This window comes from Anabrus simplex, chromosome 10 (genome assembly GCF_040414725.1).
Source record: "Anabrus simplex isolate iqAnaSimp1 chromosome 10, ASM4041472v1, whole genome shotgun sequence".
Lineage (NCBI taxonomy): Eukaryota > Metazoa > Arthropoda > Insecta > Orthoptera > Tettigoniidae > Anabrus > Anabrus simplex.
The window spans coordinates 44,642,001-44,659,738 of record NC_090274.1 but is presented as its reverse complement, the minus strand read 5'-3'; the positions used below and the strand labels follow the sequence as shown (position 1 = coordinate 44,659,738).

Genomic DNA, 17,738 nt, shown 5'->3' with positions numbered 1-17,738 from the left:
TACGAACGGTTTGGGGTAATGTAGCAGGGTCCCTCCTTCGATGCCCGGCCCTTCTCGTGTGGGATAGTTTTCTTTTCCTGCCGGTATGCCATTCAGGTCGTATTTTCAGCTCCTAATAAGAACAATATTTTCTAGTGTCGGTACTTCAAACCCACGTGTCTAACTTACCTGATGTACCCTATTTTGACTATTCAGAAAAAAATCTCACGCCGGAATTTCACGCTATATGAGTATAACCGCAAATGAGTTGAACCAGTTGTGTTTATATTATATTTAATGTATCTTTTAAATGTAAATGAATTGTAAATAATTTGTAAAGATCTGAATTCCTTGAATAATTTACGCATTCTAAGTTTTCGCCTGTATTTTTCGTCAAAAAAGTGTGTTAATTACGCGAGAAAATACGGTATTATGCATTTTGTTGTGTGTGTGTCGATATGACAAATATTATTTGTATGTGTCATAAATGAGAGTGATTAGGTACATTTTCGTGTAACCAGTTTTATGTTTTCTTAGTTTAAGATTTTAAATTTAGTGGTCAATTCGCATTTTAACTGTAGATATGTATGCCTTTTATCCTGACCTATTTTCACGTAGACTGTGGTGAAATATATGTGACAAAATACAATAATTAAAAATCTTCCTATTTTTTGTTTCTAAAAGTTGGCAGGTATGTATTAGAATTCTTCACAGGAAGGGCCCCATCCTGATAGACATGCAGTTCACCTATATGGCGTGTCGATGGGTCCGCCTTGTTAATATTTATTATTTATTTATTTACATATTTTACGCCCACATTGGAGCACTGAAATCAATACATTTGAGTTAATTTCTTCTTCTTCTTCTCCCAGAACTTTTTCATCCTCTTCGACCTGGAAGCCCTTTGTGTGTCCGATATAGTATATTGTTTCCGTTCAACTGCTTTTAGTTTGAGACTTATGCTTTTGTTCTTCAAAATCCTCTTCTCTTTTCTGTCTTTGATTTGTTGCCGAGTTATACCCAATTCTTCCAAATCGTCCTGAACTTCTTTGAACCAATTATTATTGATTTTATTCTTCAAAAAGTAATCGAATAGTTGTTTCAATATCCTGGTGTCTGCTAATCTTGATATGTGACAGAAAAAGGAAATTCTTCTTTTACGCATTGTAGATATTATTGATTCACATTCACGATAGACAATGTTGTTAGGCAACAATCTCCACTGTCCATCAACTTGGTGTTTTTTATTAATAATTGTTCTAAATATTCTTCTCTCAGTTTTCTGTAATTTGTCTGTTGTAGATTTTACATTTAATTTGAATAAAGTTTCACTAGCATAGGTTGCCTCTGGTTTAACTATGGAATTATAGTGTTTCAGCTTAGCGTTTATCGAAAGAGATTTTTTTTTATAGGTTGGCCAGGTAAGTCTTTGTGCTTGTTTAAATTTAGTTGTTCTGTGTTCTATTGCTTCTTTTTCATTTGTGTTCCATGTTATTATTTCCCCAAGATATTTGAATTTCTGAACAATTTTAATCTCTTTATTACTGTTCAGCTGAATAACTGGTAAATCAACTTTAAAAGTTGGCATCATTTCTGTTTTTTCAAATGAAATTTGTAATCCCATTTTTTTAGCTATAATTTCTAGTTGTTCAATTTGAAATTTAGCCTCTTCTATTGTATTTGCAAGTAATGCTAAATCGTCCGCAAAAGCAAGGCAGTTGAGTTTAATATTTCTACCGATCTTGATAGTTGGTTGGCATTTCTTGTTCCATTCACGCATAACCTTCTCCAATGCACAATTAAATAACAATGGTGAAAGTCCGTCTCCTTGTCGAAGTCCAGTTCTTATAGTGAATGATTCTGATAATTCACCTCTAAATTTAACTTTTGCCTTCGTATTTTTAAAAGTCATATTAATGAGGTTAACAAGTTTTTGATGTAAGCCAAATTCTTTAAGGCTTTTTAATAATGAGTCACGATGAATACTGTCGTATGCTTTTTTAAAATCTACAAACGTGATGACCAGACCCTTACTTCGAACTCTTTGGTGCTTCATTATCCATTTTAAACTAATGATTTGATCTGGACAGCTTCTACCTGGTCGAAATCCTCCCTGATATTCTCCAAGTTCTTGGTCGAGTTGTTCTTGGATTCTTGTGTATATAATCTTGGATAAAATCTTGTATGTAATATCAAGTAAGGATATCCCCCGATAATTATTTGAATCGGAGCGATCACCTTTCTTGTGCAGCGGGTGGATTATCGCTGTATTCCATTCCTCAGGAAGCTTCTCCGTGTTCCAAATATCAATGATGTATTTATGTAGGTTTTGAATAGTCTGATCATTAGCATTCTTCCATATTTCTGCTACTATTTGATTCTCTCCTGCTGCTTTGTAGTTTTTAAGTGCATTAATTGCCGTTTTCACTTCATTGTAAACTGGTGGTATAATCTTTTGTAATGGAGTTTTATTTTTTGGGTTAGGATCAAATTCTAAATGTTCCACAGGATCCTCACAATTAAGTAACTCTTTAAAGTATTCTGCAAGAATGTTAGCATTATCCTGATTATTGTGTGCCATTTTACCATTTTTATTTCTTAACATAAGTGTGGGAGGGGTAAATTTAGATTGATATTGCTTGAATGTTTTGTAATAGTCTCTTGTTTTATGCTGATTGAATGTTTCTTCTATAGTGCTAAGCATTTCCTTTTGATAATTCCTTTTAATTGTCCTAATTTCTTTAGCTGTTTGTCTTCTGGCATTAATTAGTTCTTCTCGAGATTTTTCCGTTTTCCTCTGTTGATCATTTATCCATGCCTTGTGTCTTGCTTGAATTGCTTTGTCACATTCCTCGTTCCACCACGCATGTTTCTTTCTCCTTTTGATTGGGGCAATTTCTTCAGCTATGGTTTTAAGTTTGTTGATCATTGTCTCTAATTTGTCATTTAAAGGTGTTTTGGATCTCTCTAAATATATTTTATTATTTATTAAGTAACTGGGATCATAATTTCTCCTTGCTTTGAGATGATTATGTTTGTGTTTCCTTTTTGGTGTTAACTTGATTTTTATTTTTGAGATATAATGATCCGAGTCAATGTCTACCCCACGGAGGACTCTGACATTATAAATTTCTTTATGATAATCTTTATCCATGGCAACATGATCAATCTGAAACTCTCCCAATTTTACGTTAGGGCATTTCCATGTCATAAGTTTATGTGGTCGCCTCATGAATCTGGTGGTTTCCAAAACGAGTCTATGATCTGCACAAAGTTCAATTAATCTTTGGCCATTTTTGTTCGTTAATTTATGAGCTGGCCATTTTCCTACAACTGTGCGATACTTCTTTTCTCTGCCTATTTTAGCATTGAAATCTCCAAGTAAGATTTTTATATGCTCATCAGGGATCTTCGCTAATATGTAATCAAGTTCCTCCCAAAAGTTTTCAACTCCTTCTCTATCTTTATTGTTTTTGTCATTTGTTGGTGCATGGACATTTATTAAAGTATAAGTTTTATTCCCTACTTTAATTGTTAGAAGTGCCATCCTCGAAAATTTTGAAGAAAATTCTTCAATTGAGTCTATTATGCTACTATGAACAAGAAAACCTACACCAAATTGAGGGACATTCTTCATTACTCTTTCTCCTGGAGGTCCTTTGTAGAGACGATAACCTCCTGATTCAATTGGGTCCTGGTCTGTGTTCCTAAGTTCTTGTAAAGCCATTATTAAAATCCTATGTTGGTCCATCACATCAGTTAAATGTTTCAACTTGCCCACCTTACTTAGTGAATTAATGTTTAATGTTGCAAAGTATGAAAATTTTCCTGATTTGTTGAACTTAAGTCTCTTCTTACATTGTTGGGTTAGTCCACTGTCTGTCAGCTGTCTGTCAATTGTCTGTTGGGCTTCCAGGCGCTCCGATTCGCCTAGGTCTTCTACTTGACACCCCACCGATTCCGAGTGGTGTCTTTGTGCAGATCCTTGTTGTTGTTTGTCCACACCGGTGGATTTATTCATTAGAAGACTCATCATCATTGATTGTCTGATCTTTCGATCGAAACATTTCTGACCAAGGTCAGGCTTTACAATTCCAGATGTGATCTGGAAAGGTGATTAATGAAGTATGAATTGGTGATGAATGAAGTGCTACAAGTTCATCCTAGTTGTTCATGTTATTATAACATTGTTAATTTAATCAATCATCGGTCGTACATGTTTCGAGAAATGGGTATTCTCTTCATCAGCGATAATAATCTCATAAGCAAAATCTCTGTATTATCTAAGACCCTTTATCATTGATTACAATTAAACCATAATTCCTACAAATCGTAATCCTAACACAGAGAACTTCATCGCACACTCAAATCTTTGGTTTTTGTGGTCCTCTGTTAGGAGTTTTGGGACCCAATGGGAGCACAGTTTCCTAAACTTTAGGTGTTCAGAAACAATGTTGTAAAGCACTGATCTCGACATGTCAGGAAATTCATTTGAGATACCTGTTATTGTGAAGCGCCTGTTCTTACGAATTTTCGCTTCAACTGAACCACCAAATCGTCTGTAATCAAAGAAGGGCGACCGGAGCGGTCCTCATCATGGACGTTGTCACGGCCATCTTTGAATTGTCGTACCCACTTATGCACTTTGCTTACCCTCATAACAGTATCACTTTGCAAATCTGTCGAATTTCTGCAGTAGACAGGTTCCTTGCTGACAAAAATCGTATCACTGACCTAACCTCACACGCAGCGGGCGAGTTGATAGTCTTAAACATTTTGAAAGCACAGAACAGAACCGTACAGGTTAGCTACAGAGCTGAAACTGAGCACATTTGTTCCCGAGGCATGCCAGTTCACGACGCACATGCTCGTTGCGATATGCGCGCGAACTACTAGTGTCTACAACAAAACTGACCTTACTTAAAAAACATGCTTCGTACCTGTGTTTCTGTTACAAGTTTTGAAGGCTGTTTTAATGCCATGCTTTTTAAATATGTTTCTGATTTGGTAGACTTGTTTATTATTAAACGTAAAGTAGATAAAAAATTGTTGTTATTTATTTTGTTAAGGTGGTTGAAGGTTGGTGTCTATTTTCATTAATGATTTTCTCTATAAAGGAGCTGTTGTAACCCTTAGTTGTAGCTATACTGCAAATGGTGTTTAATTCGTTTTTAAGTTCTTTTTTTAGACAGTAGGATGCTTAAAGCACAGTATATCATACTGTGGTATGCTGCACATTTATGGGCATGTGGGTGTGTGGAATCTTGATGGATTGTGTTAGCGTTTTGCATTGGTTTTTTAAAAATCTTATAGCTCAATGAACCAGGTTGTCTGATGATCTTTAGATCTAAATACTTGAGATTTTTATAGTTTTCTGATTCCAGTGTAAACTTGAAGTGTGGGTCAATTTGATTAAGGTTGGATAGAGTGGTGATGGCATCAGTTGCACATTCGTCATCCACAAGGACAATCTCCATACACTGCTGTCTTCAGATAGATCGATACGCCCCTCATCAATTCCAGTTCTTCTACATCCATCTCCTTCTCAACTCACGTTGAGCTCGTTTAGTGTCATCGGGAAGGCAGGCTTCAACACTCATTGAGGGGCCATCCTAACAGATCTAGTCTTGATGTGAAAGAAGAAAGCCAGATAAACAAAGGAAAAAAAGGGAAAGACAAAAAGAATAGGACAAATACAGAAAGAGAAAAGGAACCCAGTAGGTCAATGTAAGTGATGGAACAGAACAAACAAGTGCAAATCAAATGCAAGAAAGAGAGAGAGAGAGAGGAATTAATTAAAATAAGTAACTGAGTGAGTTGGCTGAGTGGTTAGGGGCCCACTGCTGTGAGCTTGCAATTCGGGTGATAGTGGGTTTGAACCCTTGAAGACGGTTTCCGTGGTTTCCCATTTTCACACCAGGCAAATGCTGGGGCTGTACCTTAATTAAGGCCACGCCCACTTCCTTCCCACTCCTAGCCCATTCCTATTCCATCATTGCCATATAAACCTATCAGTGTTGGTGCGAAGTAAAGCAACTTGTGTAAAAAAAAAATACAGTACAGAAAATACACAATGACAGGTCATTGTGGGAAGAAGAAGAAGAAAGAGAAACACTAAAAGATATCTTTAATTCTTCCCTTGTCCTGTATTCATCTGTCTTTCTTCTTATCCTATACTTCCTGTAACATGATATAAGATATGTTGAAACAATCCCTTAGAAAGTGTTTTGTAAAATTGTGTGTTAAGACTGCTTAACAGCACTGTTAACACTTAACATCAGTTGAAGATGTTGAGCATTAGAGTTAAAATTCCACAGAAGATATTAGATTTGAAAAATTATAATTTATGATTGTAAAAAGCACTGTTAAAATTTATGTTGGTCTTATAATGCAGGAGGCTGGGGAGAGCCAGCGCCATCACCGTAAGATGTCTCGGTCAGACCGATTGGTGGAACGCAAGAAGAAACTGCTCATGAAACATCCCCTCACTGTTGAAATTGTGATTAAATTAAAAGGTAGGTTTATTATCTCACTGTTTTAATTTATTGATTTCAGCTGGGAACACGTGGATGTAAGATCAGCTGTTTGACTAAGCGGGTATGTTCCCTGCTGCTGGATGAGAGACGTCATTGAATGGCATTAATGGACAAATAAGTTTGAATGGAAGTAGGAAAGATCATAATGTGAAGATTAAGTTGTAATTCATGAGGGCAAATTGGAGCAAATATGTGTTTTAGGAAGAGGAATAAGGGATTAGAATAATTTATTAAGGGAGATGTTCGATAAATTTCCAACTGCTTTCAAATCATGTAAGTAAAGACTAGTTAAGTAATTGATAGGGAATCTGCTACCTAGACAGCCCTTAATGCAGATCGGTGGTGATAGATTGATTTGATGTTATCTCAGCCAGAAGTCATACATCCTTGATGCTCTAGGAAACAAGAAAATAAAGAATGATGCCATATGTTCATACAGAGGAGTTAGTACAGTAGGGTAAATATGATTTTTCTGTGGAACTGGTCCAAGAAACCCAGGACTCCATCCCAACAAGTGCTTCCAGAAGTACCGTGTGATGAAATAAATGTTGCAATAAGTGTTCTTAACTGACATTATTAAATTTTGTACAGATTTACTTTCAAAATGTTTAAAATAAATACAACAAACTCGATTATGCAGACATACAGTAGCTTGGTTAACCTGAAATTAACTCTCTTTTTACGAGTAACATATGACTTGCTGAACATTATTTCACACTCTGTTTGCTTTTGGGAAGTAGTTGTCCATTTTTTTTTTTTCTGGTTCACTTTATCATTTACATCTTTTCCTTTGGATAGTCCTCATTTCTGTAGTGATAGGTCTATGTAATAGGAGTAGTTTTGTTCTGCACATGCCAACAATGTATTGATATGTATTGATGCCTCGGTGTGAGCAACAAGGGATTCCTTAGATCGCCTCTTATCACCCTCTTCCTCTAGTGCGCATACTCTGTTTGCCGTGCTCACAATTTCTGTGGCGCTTAGCTTCAAATTCTGATTCACGTGTTTCACTGTTTGCCACTCACAGATGTTTCCAACATCCACTTCGTCACAACCAGCAGAGTGCTTATTAAGATCTTGAAGATTTACAGTTGTGTTATATTCATCACTATGGAACCCTATAAAAACAGTATCATTGAATGGTGCTACAATTACTTTACGTGAGCAAGCTATTGTGATCTGCACAATATCCATAGCTGTACAATTCCATGAACTGCATTGAGGATATTAGGAGATTTGCAGGCGGTTGAGACACTGGCCTTCTGACCCCAACTTGGCAGGTTTGATCCTGGCTCAGTCCGGTGGTATTTGAAGATACTCAGATACGTCAGCCTCGTGTCAGTAGATTTACTGGCACGTAAAAGAACTGCTGCGGGACTAAATTCCGGCACCTCGGCGTCTCCGAACACCGAAAAAGTATTTAGTGGGACGTAAAGCAAATAGCATCATTATTATTATTATTATTATTATTATTATTATTATTATTATTATTATTATTATTATTATTATTATTTACATATTTTACGCCCACATTGGAGCACTGAAATCAATACATTTGAGTTAATTTCTTCTTCTTCTTCTCCCAGAACTTTTTCATCCTCTCCGACCTGGAAGCCCTTTGTGTGTCCGATATAGTATATTGTTTCCGTTCAACTGCTTTTAGTTTGAGACTTATGCTTTTGTTCTTCAAAATCCTCTTCTCTTTTCTGTCTTTGATTTGTTGCCGAGTTATACCCAATTCTTCCAAATCGTCCTGAACTTCTTTGAACCAATTATTATTGATTTTATTCTTCAAAAAGTAATCGAATAGTTGTTTCAATATCCTGGTGTCTGCTAATCTTGATATGTGACAGAAAAAGGAAATTCTTCTTTTACGCATTGTAGATATTATTGATTCACATTCACGATAGACAGTGTTGTTAGGCAACAATCTCCACTGTCCATCAACTTGGTGTTTTTTATTAATAATTGTTCTAAGAATTCTTCTCTCAGTTTTCTGTAATTTGTCTGTTGTAGATTTTACATTTAATTTGAATAAAGTTTCACTAGCATAGGTTGCCTCTGGTTTAACTATGGAATTATAGTGTTTCAGCTTAGCGTTTATCGAAAGAGATTTTTTTTTATAGGTTGGCCAGGTAAGTCTTTGTGCTTGTTTAAATTTAGTTGTTCTGTGTTCTATTGCTTCTTTTTCATTTGTGTTCCATGTTATTATTTCCCCAAGATATTTGAATTTCTGAACAATTTTAATCTCTTTATTACTGTTCAGCTGAATAACTGGTAAATCAACTTTAAAAGTTGGCATCATTTCTGTTTTTTCAAATGAAATTTGTAATCCCATTTTTTTAGCTATAATTTCTAGTTGTTCAATTTGAAATTTAGCCTCTTCTATTGTATTTGCAAGTAATGCTAAATCGTCCGCAAAAGCAAGGCAGTTGAGTTTAATATTTCTACCGATCTTGATAGTTGGTTGGCATTTCTTGTTCCATTCACGCATAACCTTCTCCAATGCACAATTAAATAACAATGGTGAAAGTCCGTCTCCTTGTCGAAGTCCAGTTCTTATAGTGAATGATTCTGATAATTCACCTCTAAATTTAACTTTTGCCTTCGTATTTTTAAAAGTCATATTAATGAGGTTAACAAGTTTTTGATGTAAGCCAAATTCTTTAAGGCTTTTTAATAATGAGTCACGATGAATACTGTCGTATGCTTTTTTAAAATCTACAAACGTGATGACCAGACCCTTACTTCGAACTCTTTGGTGCTTCATTATCCATTTTAAACTAATGATTTGATCTGGACAGCTTCTACCTGGTCGAAATCCTCCCTGATATTCTCCAAGTTCTTGGTCGAGTTTGTTCTTGGATTCTTGTGTATATAATCTTGGATAAAATCTTGTATGTAATATCAAGTAAGGATATCCCCCGATAATTATTTGGATCGGAGCGATCACCTTTCTTGTGCAGCGGGTGGATTATCGCTGTATTCCATTCCTCAGGAAGCTTCTCCGTGTTCCAAATATCAATGATGTATTTATGTAGGTTTTGAATAGTCTGATCATTAGCATTCTTCCATATTTCTGCTACTATTTGATTCTCTCCTGCTGCTTTGTAGTTTTTAAGTGCATTAATTGCCGTTTTCACTTCATTGTAAACTGGTGGTATAATCTTTTGTAATGGAGTTTTATTTTTTGGGTTAGGATCAAATTCTAAATGTTCCACAGGATCCTCACAATTAAGTAACTCTTTAAAGTATTCTGCAAGAATGTTAGCATTATCCTGATTATTGTGTGCCATTTTACCATTTTTATTTCTTAACATAAGTGTGGGAGGGGTAAATTTAGATTGATATTGCTTGAATGTTTTGTAATAGTCTCTTGTTTTATGCTGATTGAATGTTTCTTCTATAGTGCTAAGCATTTCCTTTTGATAATTCCTTTTAATTGTCCTAATTTCTTTAGCTGTTTGTCTTCTGGCATTAATTAGTTCTTCTCGAGATTTTTCCGTTTTCCTCTGTTGATCATTTATCCATGCCTTGTGTCTTGCTTGAATTGCTTTGTCACATTCCTCGTTCCACCACGCATGTTTCTTTCTCCTTTTGATTGGGGCAATTTCTTCAGCTATGGTTTTAAGTTTGTTGATCATTGTCTCTAATTTGTCATTTAAAGGTGTTTTGGATCTCTCTAAATATATTTTATTATTTATTAAGTAACTGGGATCATAATTTCTCCTTGCTTTGAGATGATTATGTTTGTGTTTCCTTTTTGGTGTTAACTTGATTTTTATTTTTGAGATATAATGATCCGAGTCAATGTCTACCCCACGGAGGACTCTGACATTATAAATTTCTTTATGATAATCTTTATCCATGGCAACATGATCAATCTGAAACTCTCCCAATTTTACGTTAGGGCATTTCCATGTCATAAGTTTATGTGGTCGCCTCATGAATCTGGTGGTTTCCAAAACGAGTCTATGATCTGCACAAAGTTCAATTAATCTTTGGCCATTTTTGTTCGTTAATTTATGAGCTGGCCATTTTCCTACAACTGTGCGATACTTCTTTTCTCTGCCTATTTTAGCATTGAAATCTCCAAGTAAGATTTTTATATGCTCATCAGGGATCTTCGCTAATATGTAATCAAGTTCCTCCCAAAAGTTTTCAACTCCTTCTCTATCTTTATTGTTTTTGTCATTTGTTGGTGCATGGACATTTATTAAAGTATAAGTTTTATTCCCTACTTTAATTGTTAGAAGTGCCATCCTCGAAAATTTTGAAGAAAATTCTTCAATTGAGTCTATTATGCTACTATGAACAAGAAAACCTACACCAAATTGAGGGACATTCTTCATTACTCTTTCTCCTGGAGGTCCTTTGTAGAGACGATAACCTCCTGATTCAATTGGGTCCTGGTCTGTGTTCCTAAGTTCTTGTAAAGCCATTATTAAAATCCTATGTTGGTCCATCACATCAGTTAAATGTTTCAACTTGCCCACCTTACTTAGTGAATTAATGTTTAATGTTGCAAAGTATGAAAATTTTCCTGATTTGTTGAACTTAAGTCTCTTCTTACATTGTTGGGTTAGTCCACTGTCTGTCAGCTGTCTGTCAATTGTCTGTTGGGCTTCCAGGCGCTCCGATTCGCCTAGGTCTTCTACTTGACACCCCACCGATTCCGAGTGGTGTCTTTGTGCAGATCCTTGTTGTTGTTTGTCCACACCGGTGGATTTATTCATTAGAAGACTCATCATCATTGATTGTCTGATCTTTCGATCGAAACATTTCTGACCAAGGTCAGGCTTTACAATTCCAGATGTGATCTGGAAAGGTGATTAATGAAGTATGAATTGGTGATGAATGAAGTGCTACAAGTTCATCCTAGTTGTTCAGGACTGGGAGTAGGCATTTCCTCCATACTCCGCATATGTTATGGTTTTCCCGCCAATACTCGGGTAGCTGATTGCAGTGGTTTCCCACTGGGCGATGGGGTCGCCACATCCCTACGCCAAATTATTATTATTATTATTATTATTATTATTATTATTATTATTATTATTATTATTATTATTATTATTATTATTATTATCATCATCATCATCATTGACTCTAGACACGGCCAGCTAGACTCTCACATTGGCATGATGGCAGAAGCAGACATTCTGTGTGATACAGTGGAGCTCCCTGGTGTATCAAGGGAAAGTATTCACAATGGCCGAAATGGTAGGAGTATTGACCTAAATCTGATTGATGATATTAGTCGGCAGATAATGGATAATCAATACAAAGAAGAGGTGCATCTTGAGACAGCAAGATCACTGTTAAAGAACATAATGGCTATTCCTCTCAAAAATCTCAAAACGGAAATAAAGAATGGCCTCATGAAGCTGGAAGAAGCTTTAGAGGCTGGAGCAGCATGCAGGATGTTGTGGAAGAAATCTGCAGAAGAACAAAAGCAGAGACCAATTACCATGGAGAATAAGGAATTGTCCAACACATCACTAGTGACAAATGACTCGGAAGAGGAAGATCAAGGAAAATGGGAGACGTTTCTGTCAGAGAAGAAAAGAAAGAAGAAGAGCGAGGATAGGAAGCACGAAGATATTCCAACGAAACAGGCCAGTAATGATCCTGAAACTACAGTGCTTAGCGAAAGTGGGAAACGACCTCAATCTAAATCTAGGAGTCGTACAGAAGCCGTAATTATCAAACCGATGAACGGTAAGACTTTCGCTGATGTTTTGAAGGATATCAGGAACAGGGTGAAGCCTGAAGACAGTGGAACAGGCATTCGATCCATCCGTAAAACAAGAGCTGGAGCTGTCCTTATTAAATTCAACAAAACAACTAAGATTGAAAATAGGGAGGTATTCAGTAATTCTCTGAGAGATGCCCTCGGACGTGATGGCGATGTAAAGGCGTTAATCCCCCGAACTACACTGGAGATTCGAGACATGGATGGCGTCACTACCGCCGCAGACGTGGAGGAAGCTGTAAGACGAGATTCCGGAAATCCCCATGGAGAACTTAAAATATCGGTCTCGAAACCAAACAGCTGGGGACAGAAACTTGCCATCTTCGAAACCAAAGACGAGGACGCTCAGAAATTACTGGAAGCAGGAAGAATTAAGATAGGATGGCTATACTGCAGAGTAAGAGCTAGAACCATGTTACCTCGCTGCTTCCGATGCCTATCATATGGTCATCTGGCAAAAAACTGCACAGGTCCCGACAGAAGTAAGCTCTGTTTTAAGTGGAGAATCTGACCACAAGGCAGTAGACTGTAAAAAGAACAATCCACGATGTATGCTTTGTACAGACAAGGGTGTTAATGAAGCTAAACGAAATCACATTCCTGGATCGGGAGCATGTGCAATATTTCGTGAAGCTCTGGAGAAAGCAAAAAGTCACAGTAAATGATGCGAATACTTCAAGCAAACATGCACAGGAGTCAAACAGCTAACGATCTTATGACACAGCTGATTTACGAGATGGAAGTAGACATCGTTATTATTAGCGAACCATATCAAGAGAGGGACCATCCAGGGTGGTTTGTGGATAACCTCGGAACAGCTGCAATTTGGATACCAGATCTAGGAAAAGTCCCAGTAACACAGCATGGATGCGATGACGGTTTTGTTTGGGTACAGACTGGGGGAATCACTATTGTAAGCTGTTATTTTACGCCAAATGAATCTGTTTCCAACTTTCAGATGAAAATTGATGGTCTTGAGGATGTAATACGCAGAATGGAAAAAAAACTAGTGGTCGCTGGTGACGTAAATGCTCAAGCGTTGGAATGGGGCATGCCACAAACAGACTCCAGAGGACGTCGTATAATGGAGATGGCAGCCAGAACGGGTTTGGTGGTCAACAACATTGGAAATGTGCCAACATTCCGACGGCCAGGATGCCAGGGAACAATACCGGATGTAACCTTTTCATCAGAGGATATTATGCCTAAGATTTCTGAATGGCAAGTGATTGAGAACTATACGGGGAGCGATCACCAATATATCATCTTTCGACTTCTTCAAGAATCTCCTCAAGAAAGAAACATCTTGCGCAGACCAGCACGGTGGAACGTAGCCGGTATTGACAAGGAAACGTTCATTGATGTAATACGGAATGGAATGGAGAACATAACTGAAAAATGTTCTACTCATAGAGGGAAAGAAGCAGCTGGTGTATGTGTTGAACTCACTATGCAGCTAATCCATCAAGCATGCAACGCCTCAATGCCCCGAAGGAGGCCGCGAAATAGCAAGCGCCCAGCGTACTGGTGGACCGAAGAGATTGCTGAACTGAGAAAGAATTGTCTGCGACTTCGACGCAGGGCTCAGAGGATGAGAGGCAGTCAAGAGAATACCTCAGTCACAGCGGAGTACAAGTCAGCGAAGAAGGAACTCCGTAATGCAATCAGAAAAAGTAAAGCCGATAAATGGTGGGCACTGGCTAAAGAAGTAGAAGATGATCCATGGGGACAAGGTTATAAGATTGTAATGAAGAAACTCGGGACATTTTCAACCCCGAGTGCGGATCCGCAAACAATTAAACAAATTGTGGATACACTATTCCCAGACCATCCAGAGAGGATTGACTGTGATGACGAAAAAGAACTGGATGACATACCCCTCTTCACTGTAGAAGAGCTGAATAGAGCTATTAGCTCTCTTAGAAACAAGAAAACTCCAGGACCAGATGGTATACCTACAGAAGTGTTAAAGATAATAGCAGAACTATGTCCAGAACTGTTGCTGAATATGTACAATCATTGCCTGCAAACGGGTGTTTTTAGTCCCCGATGGAAAATGGCTCGTTTGGTTCTGATCAGCAAAGGAAAACTTGGCGGTTATAGACCTTTATGTATGCTGGACACAGCCGGAAAAGGCCTGGAGAAACTTCTGCAGCCCAGAATCCTCTCAGCAGTTCAACTAGCAGGGGATCTATCTGTTCGCCAACATGGATTTCGGAGGGGACACTCGACGCTGGATGCAGTGTGGGAGGTGGTGAATACAGCAGAAAGGGCACAAATGGGCAATCATCATTCCCGTAAATTGACACTTCTTGTGACCCTGGATGTGAAAAATGCCTTCAATTCGGCAAGATGGAGCGACATGTTGGTAGCTCTTGAGGAAACTTTCAAGCTACCACAATATCTTATGCGCATAATGAGAGATTACTTCAAAGATCGCACTCTGTTGTATGATACGGAAGATGGAGAAAAGACAAAACGCCTGACGGCTGGTGCAGCGCAGGGATCGATCCTTGGTCCAGATCTTTGGAACATAATGTACGATGGCTTGTTACGTTTGGAGATGCCAGAGGACACGAAGCTTGTGGGCTACGCCGATGATGTGGCCGCCTTGATAGTAGCTCGTAATGTTGAAATGGCTCAAATCAAACTGAACCAGGTGATGCGGCGCATAAAAGAATGGATGATGAACCACAGTCTAACATTAGCCGAACACAAAACGGAGATAGTTCTTCTGACGAGGAAAAGGATTGAAACTCTTGTACCAATGACTGTTGGAGAGTTAGTGATTGAAACATCTGCGAGCACAAAATATCTAGGAGTGACACTTGACTCCAAGCTCACATTCTGGAATCATATTCAGAGAACGACAGACAAGGCAGTAAAATACATGACTGCACTTAGCAGACTAATGGGAAATATTAAAGGTCCGAAATCCAGCAAACGACGTCTTCTCATGTCGACGGTTCAGTCAGTGCTCTTATATGGCTCTGAAATCTGGGCTGAATCCTTGAGATTCGCTTGGTATCGGAGAAGGATAGCTGCCGTACAACGGAGAGCGGCTTTACGTATTGCATGCGCATACCGCACGGTCTCCGAGCCTGCAATCCTCACGGTGGCAGCAATAGCCCCAATAGACCTACTTGCATTGGAGCGACATGAAATCTGGCGAACCCAAGGAGAGCTGGGAAAGAAATGTGCAAAGAAGCGTGCCTTCAGTCAACGGATGAGGCGATGGCAACTCAGATGGGAAAGTGACCCTCGAGGCAAATGGACCAAGCGATTGATACCACGCTTGGATATCTGGGTTGAAAGGCCCCATGGTGAAGTAAATTACTACCTCACGCAGCTTCTAACAGGGCATGGATATTTCCGGAAATTCCTGCATAAAGTGGGCAGAGCGAATGACGCAGCATGCATATACTGTGATGACATTGATGACGTATTTCACACCTTTTTTGTATGCGGCCATTGGACGATTCAGAGAAGATGTGTGGAAACTGAAATAGGAGAATTGACAGCAGATAATATTATTTCGGTGATGCTGCGAAACCAGGAATCCTGGGATCGCGTGGCAGTGTACGTGGAGAATGTCCTTCGTCAGAAGAAGAAGGATTTGGAAGCATACGAACGTTCGTAAAGGAGAAATGAAGAAAGAAGACGTCTGAAAGACAAAGCACGATATCACCCTGAAGTAATGCGAGAGCGGTTCCGGGGTGATGATACACATCGTGGGAAAAGGGTGTGTGGTTTTTAGTGGGTAAGAATCCCACACACTTGTGGAGTGCGGACCCTTCACAAGTGTCTTTTTGAAGATTTTCCACAATCCCTCGTAAAAAAAAAAAAAAATTATTATTATTATTATTATTATTATTATTATTATTATTATTACAGCGTTCCAGTTTTCAAATACTTGGGTAGCGTTATATCAAATGACAACCTAGCAAAACATGAGGTGAACAATCGAATCAATAAGGCAACACAATTCTACCACCAGGGGCCTGTTCCACAAAAGTATGGTCTTGTACATTACAAGTAAATTCTCTAGTAACTTGTACAAATACCAGAGTTTCTGTTCCACAAAAGAATTTTCTACAGTTGTACTTTACTACTCCATACTTACAAATTACTAGTGAATTTTTATAGGCGTGTTCCACAAAAGTACTAGTACTTGTAACTTACTAGCGAATTGAGAAGAATTCTCTACCAGTGAAAGGACAATAATATATAAATGTACTAGTGCTATTTAAATATGCTTATTTTGGATACATTTTGATAAATATGTGGTCTAGCAGTAGTGATAGTGATGGTGATGAAAATGAAAACTATCGTCTGTACAGGGAAAGAATAAACTTCCAGTTTAACACTGTATTTGAATACAATGAACGTTTTAGGTTAAGCACAATATAGTGGAAGAACTTTTGATAGATATTGGCCATAGCTTAAAATATCCTACGAACAGAAATAAATCTCTCTCTGCTAAACAACATTTACTAACAACATTACATTGGCTAGGAAATGGTGGTCAGTACCATGGTACTGCAGATATGCTTGGGATGGCAAAATCTTCAGTCTGTGGTAGTTGCAATAAATGATATAAAATTTCCTCAAATTGTTTGTTGGCCTGAAAATACTGAAAAAAACATATTCCAAGAAGGACATTCCTGGAATCATTAATGAGCAGAATATCTCTTACATACGTCCAACTTTTCCCTTCAAAAGCTCCATGAGCTTTTCCCAAGTCAAATATTTCCATCCAACCATTTATTTTGTCTTGTTTTTTCAGACTCTCGCTGAATCCACCGAAACGAATATCATTCCTACCTTCTATTTCCTTCAAAATGAATAACTTTGTTTCTCTTGACATCATTTTAACAATTCATGCAGAGTTTTGCAATTTCGTAACAATTAAGTTTGGCGGCCGAATATCGTTATTAGCGGCATCTGATTCCTAATGACAGACCAAGGTATTATAGGTATGTTAGACTCTCGTAGAACATACGCGAGGATCGCGGAAGAACAGAATGGGTGATAATAATGGAGTAATTTCCTATCATCAAAGAAATAAACTGAAAAATAACATCGTAGCATTAAAAAATTCACAGGAATATTAGTTCTTTCAATCTTTGCTGCGTAAGTTACAGTAAAATACGATATTACGATAAATGAGGCAAGCATAACCTAATTCAACGAATGGAATACGAAAATAAACAGCTGATTCATGCTATGACGTAGTATGTTTATTGATATGTCGTCACTTGTGAAACTTGTAACAATTCACTGGTAATATACAAGAGACTATCAATCTTTTGTGGAACAGAAATGTACAACTCCATACATTACAAGAACCCACACTAGTAACTTGTAATGTACAAGACCATACTTTTGTGGAATAGGCCCCAGGTAAGACACCTGCTGTGGGATGAGCAAATACCCATGAAAACAAAAATGACATTGTACAAGTCCTATTA

At 37.8% G+C, this 17,738-nt stretch overlaps 2 protein-coding genes across 2 annotated transcripts in view; one reads left to right on the top strand and one right to left on the bottom strand.

Moving 5' to 3' along the window:
* Positions 1 to 17,738, top strand: part of thoc5 (THO complex 5) — a 75,027-nt gene that overhangs the window by 29,653 nt on the left and 27,636 nt on the right. Inside the window, exon 7 of the mRNA XM_068229527.1 lies at positions 6,374 to 6,494. Coding sequence (XP_068085628.1) covers positions 6,374 to 6,494 — 121 coding nt within the window. The remainder of the gene's footprint in view (positions 1 to 6,373; positions 6,495 to 17,738) is intronic.
* Positions 5,512 to 17,738, bottom strand: part of LOC136882423 (beta-glucuronidase) — a 156,174-nt gene continuing 143,947 nt past the window's right edge. Inside the window, exon 13 of the mRNA XM_067155067.2 lies at positions 5,512 to 5,591. Within this exon, the coding sequence (XP_067011168.2) occupies positions 5,569 to 5,591 (23 nt within the window). The 3' untranslated portion in view covers positions 5,512 to 5,568. The remainder of the gene's footprint in view (positions 5,592 to 17,738) is intronic.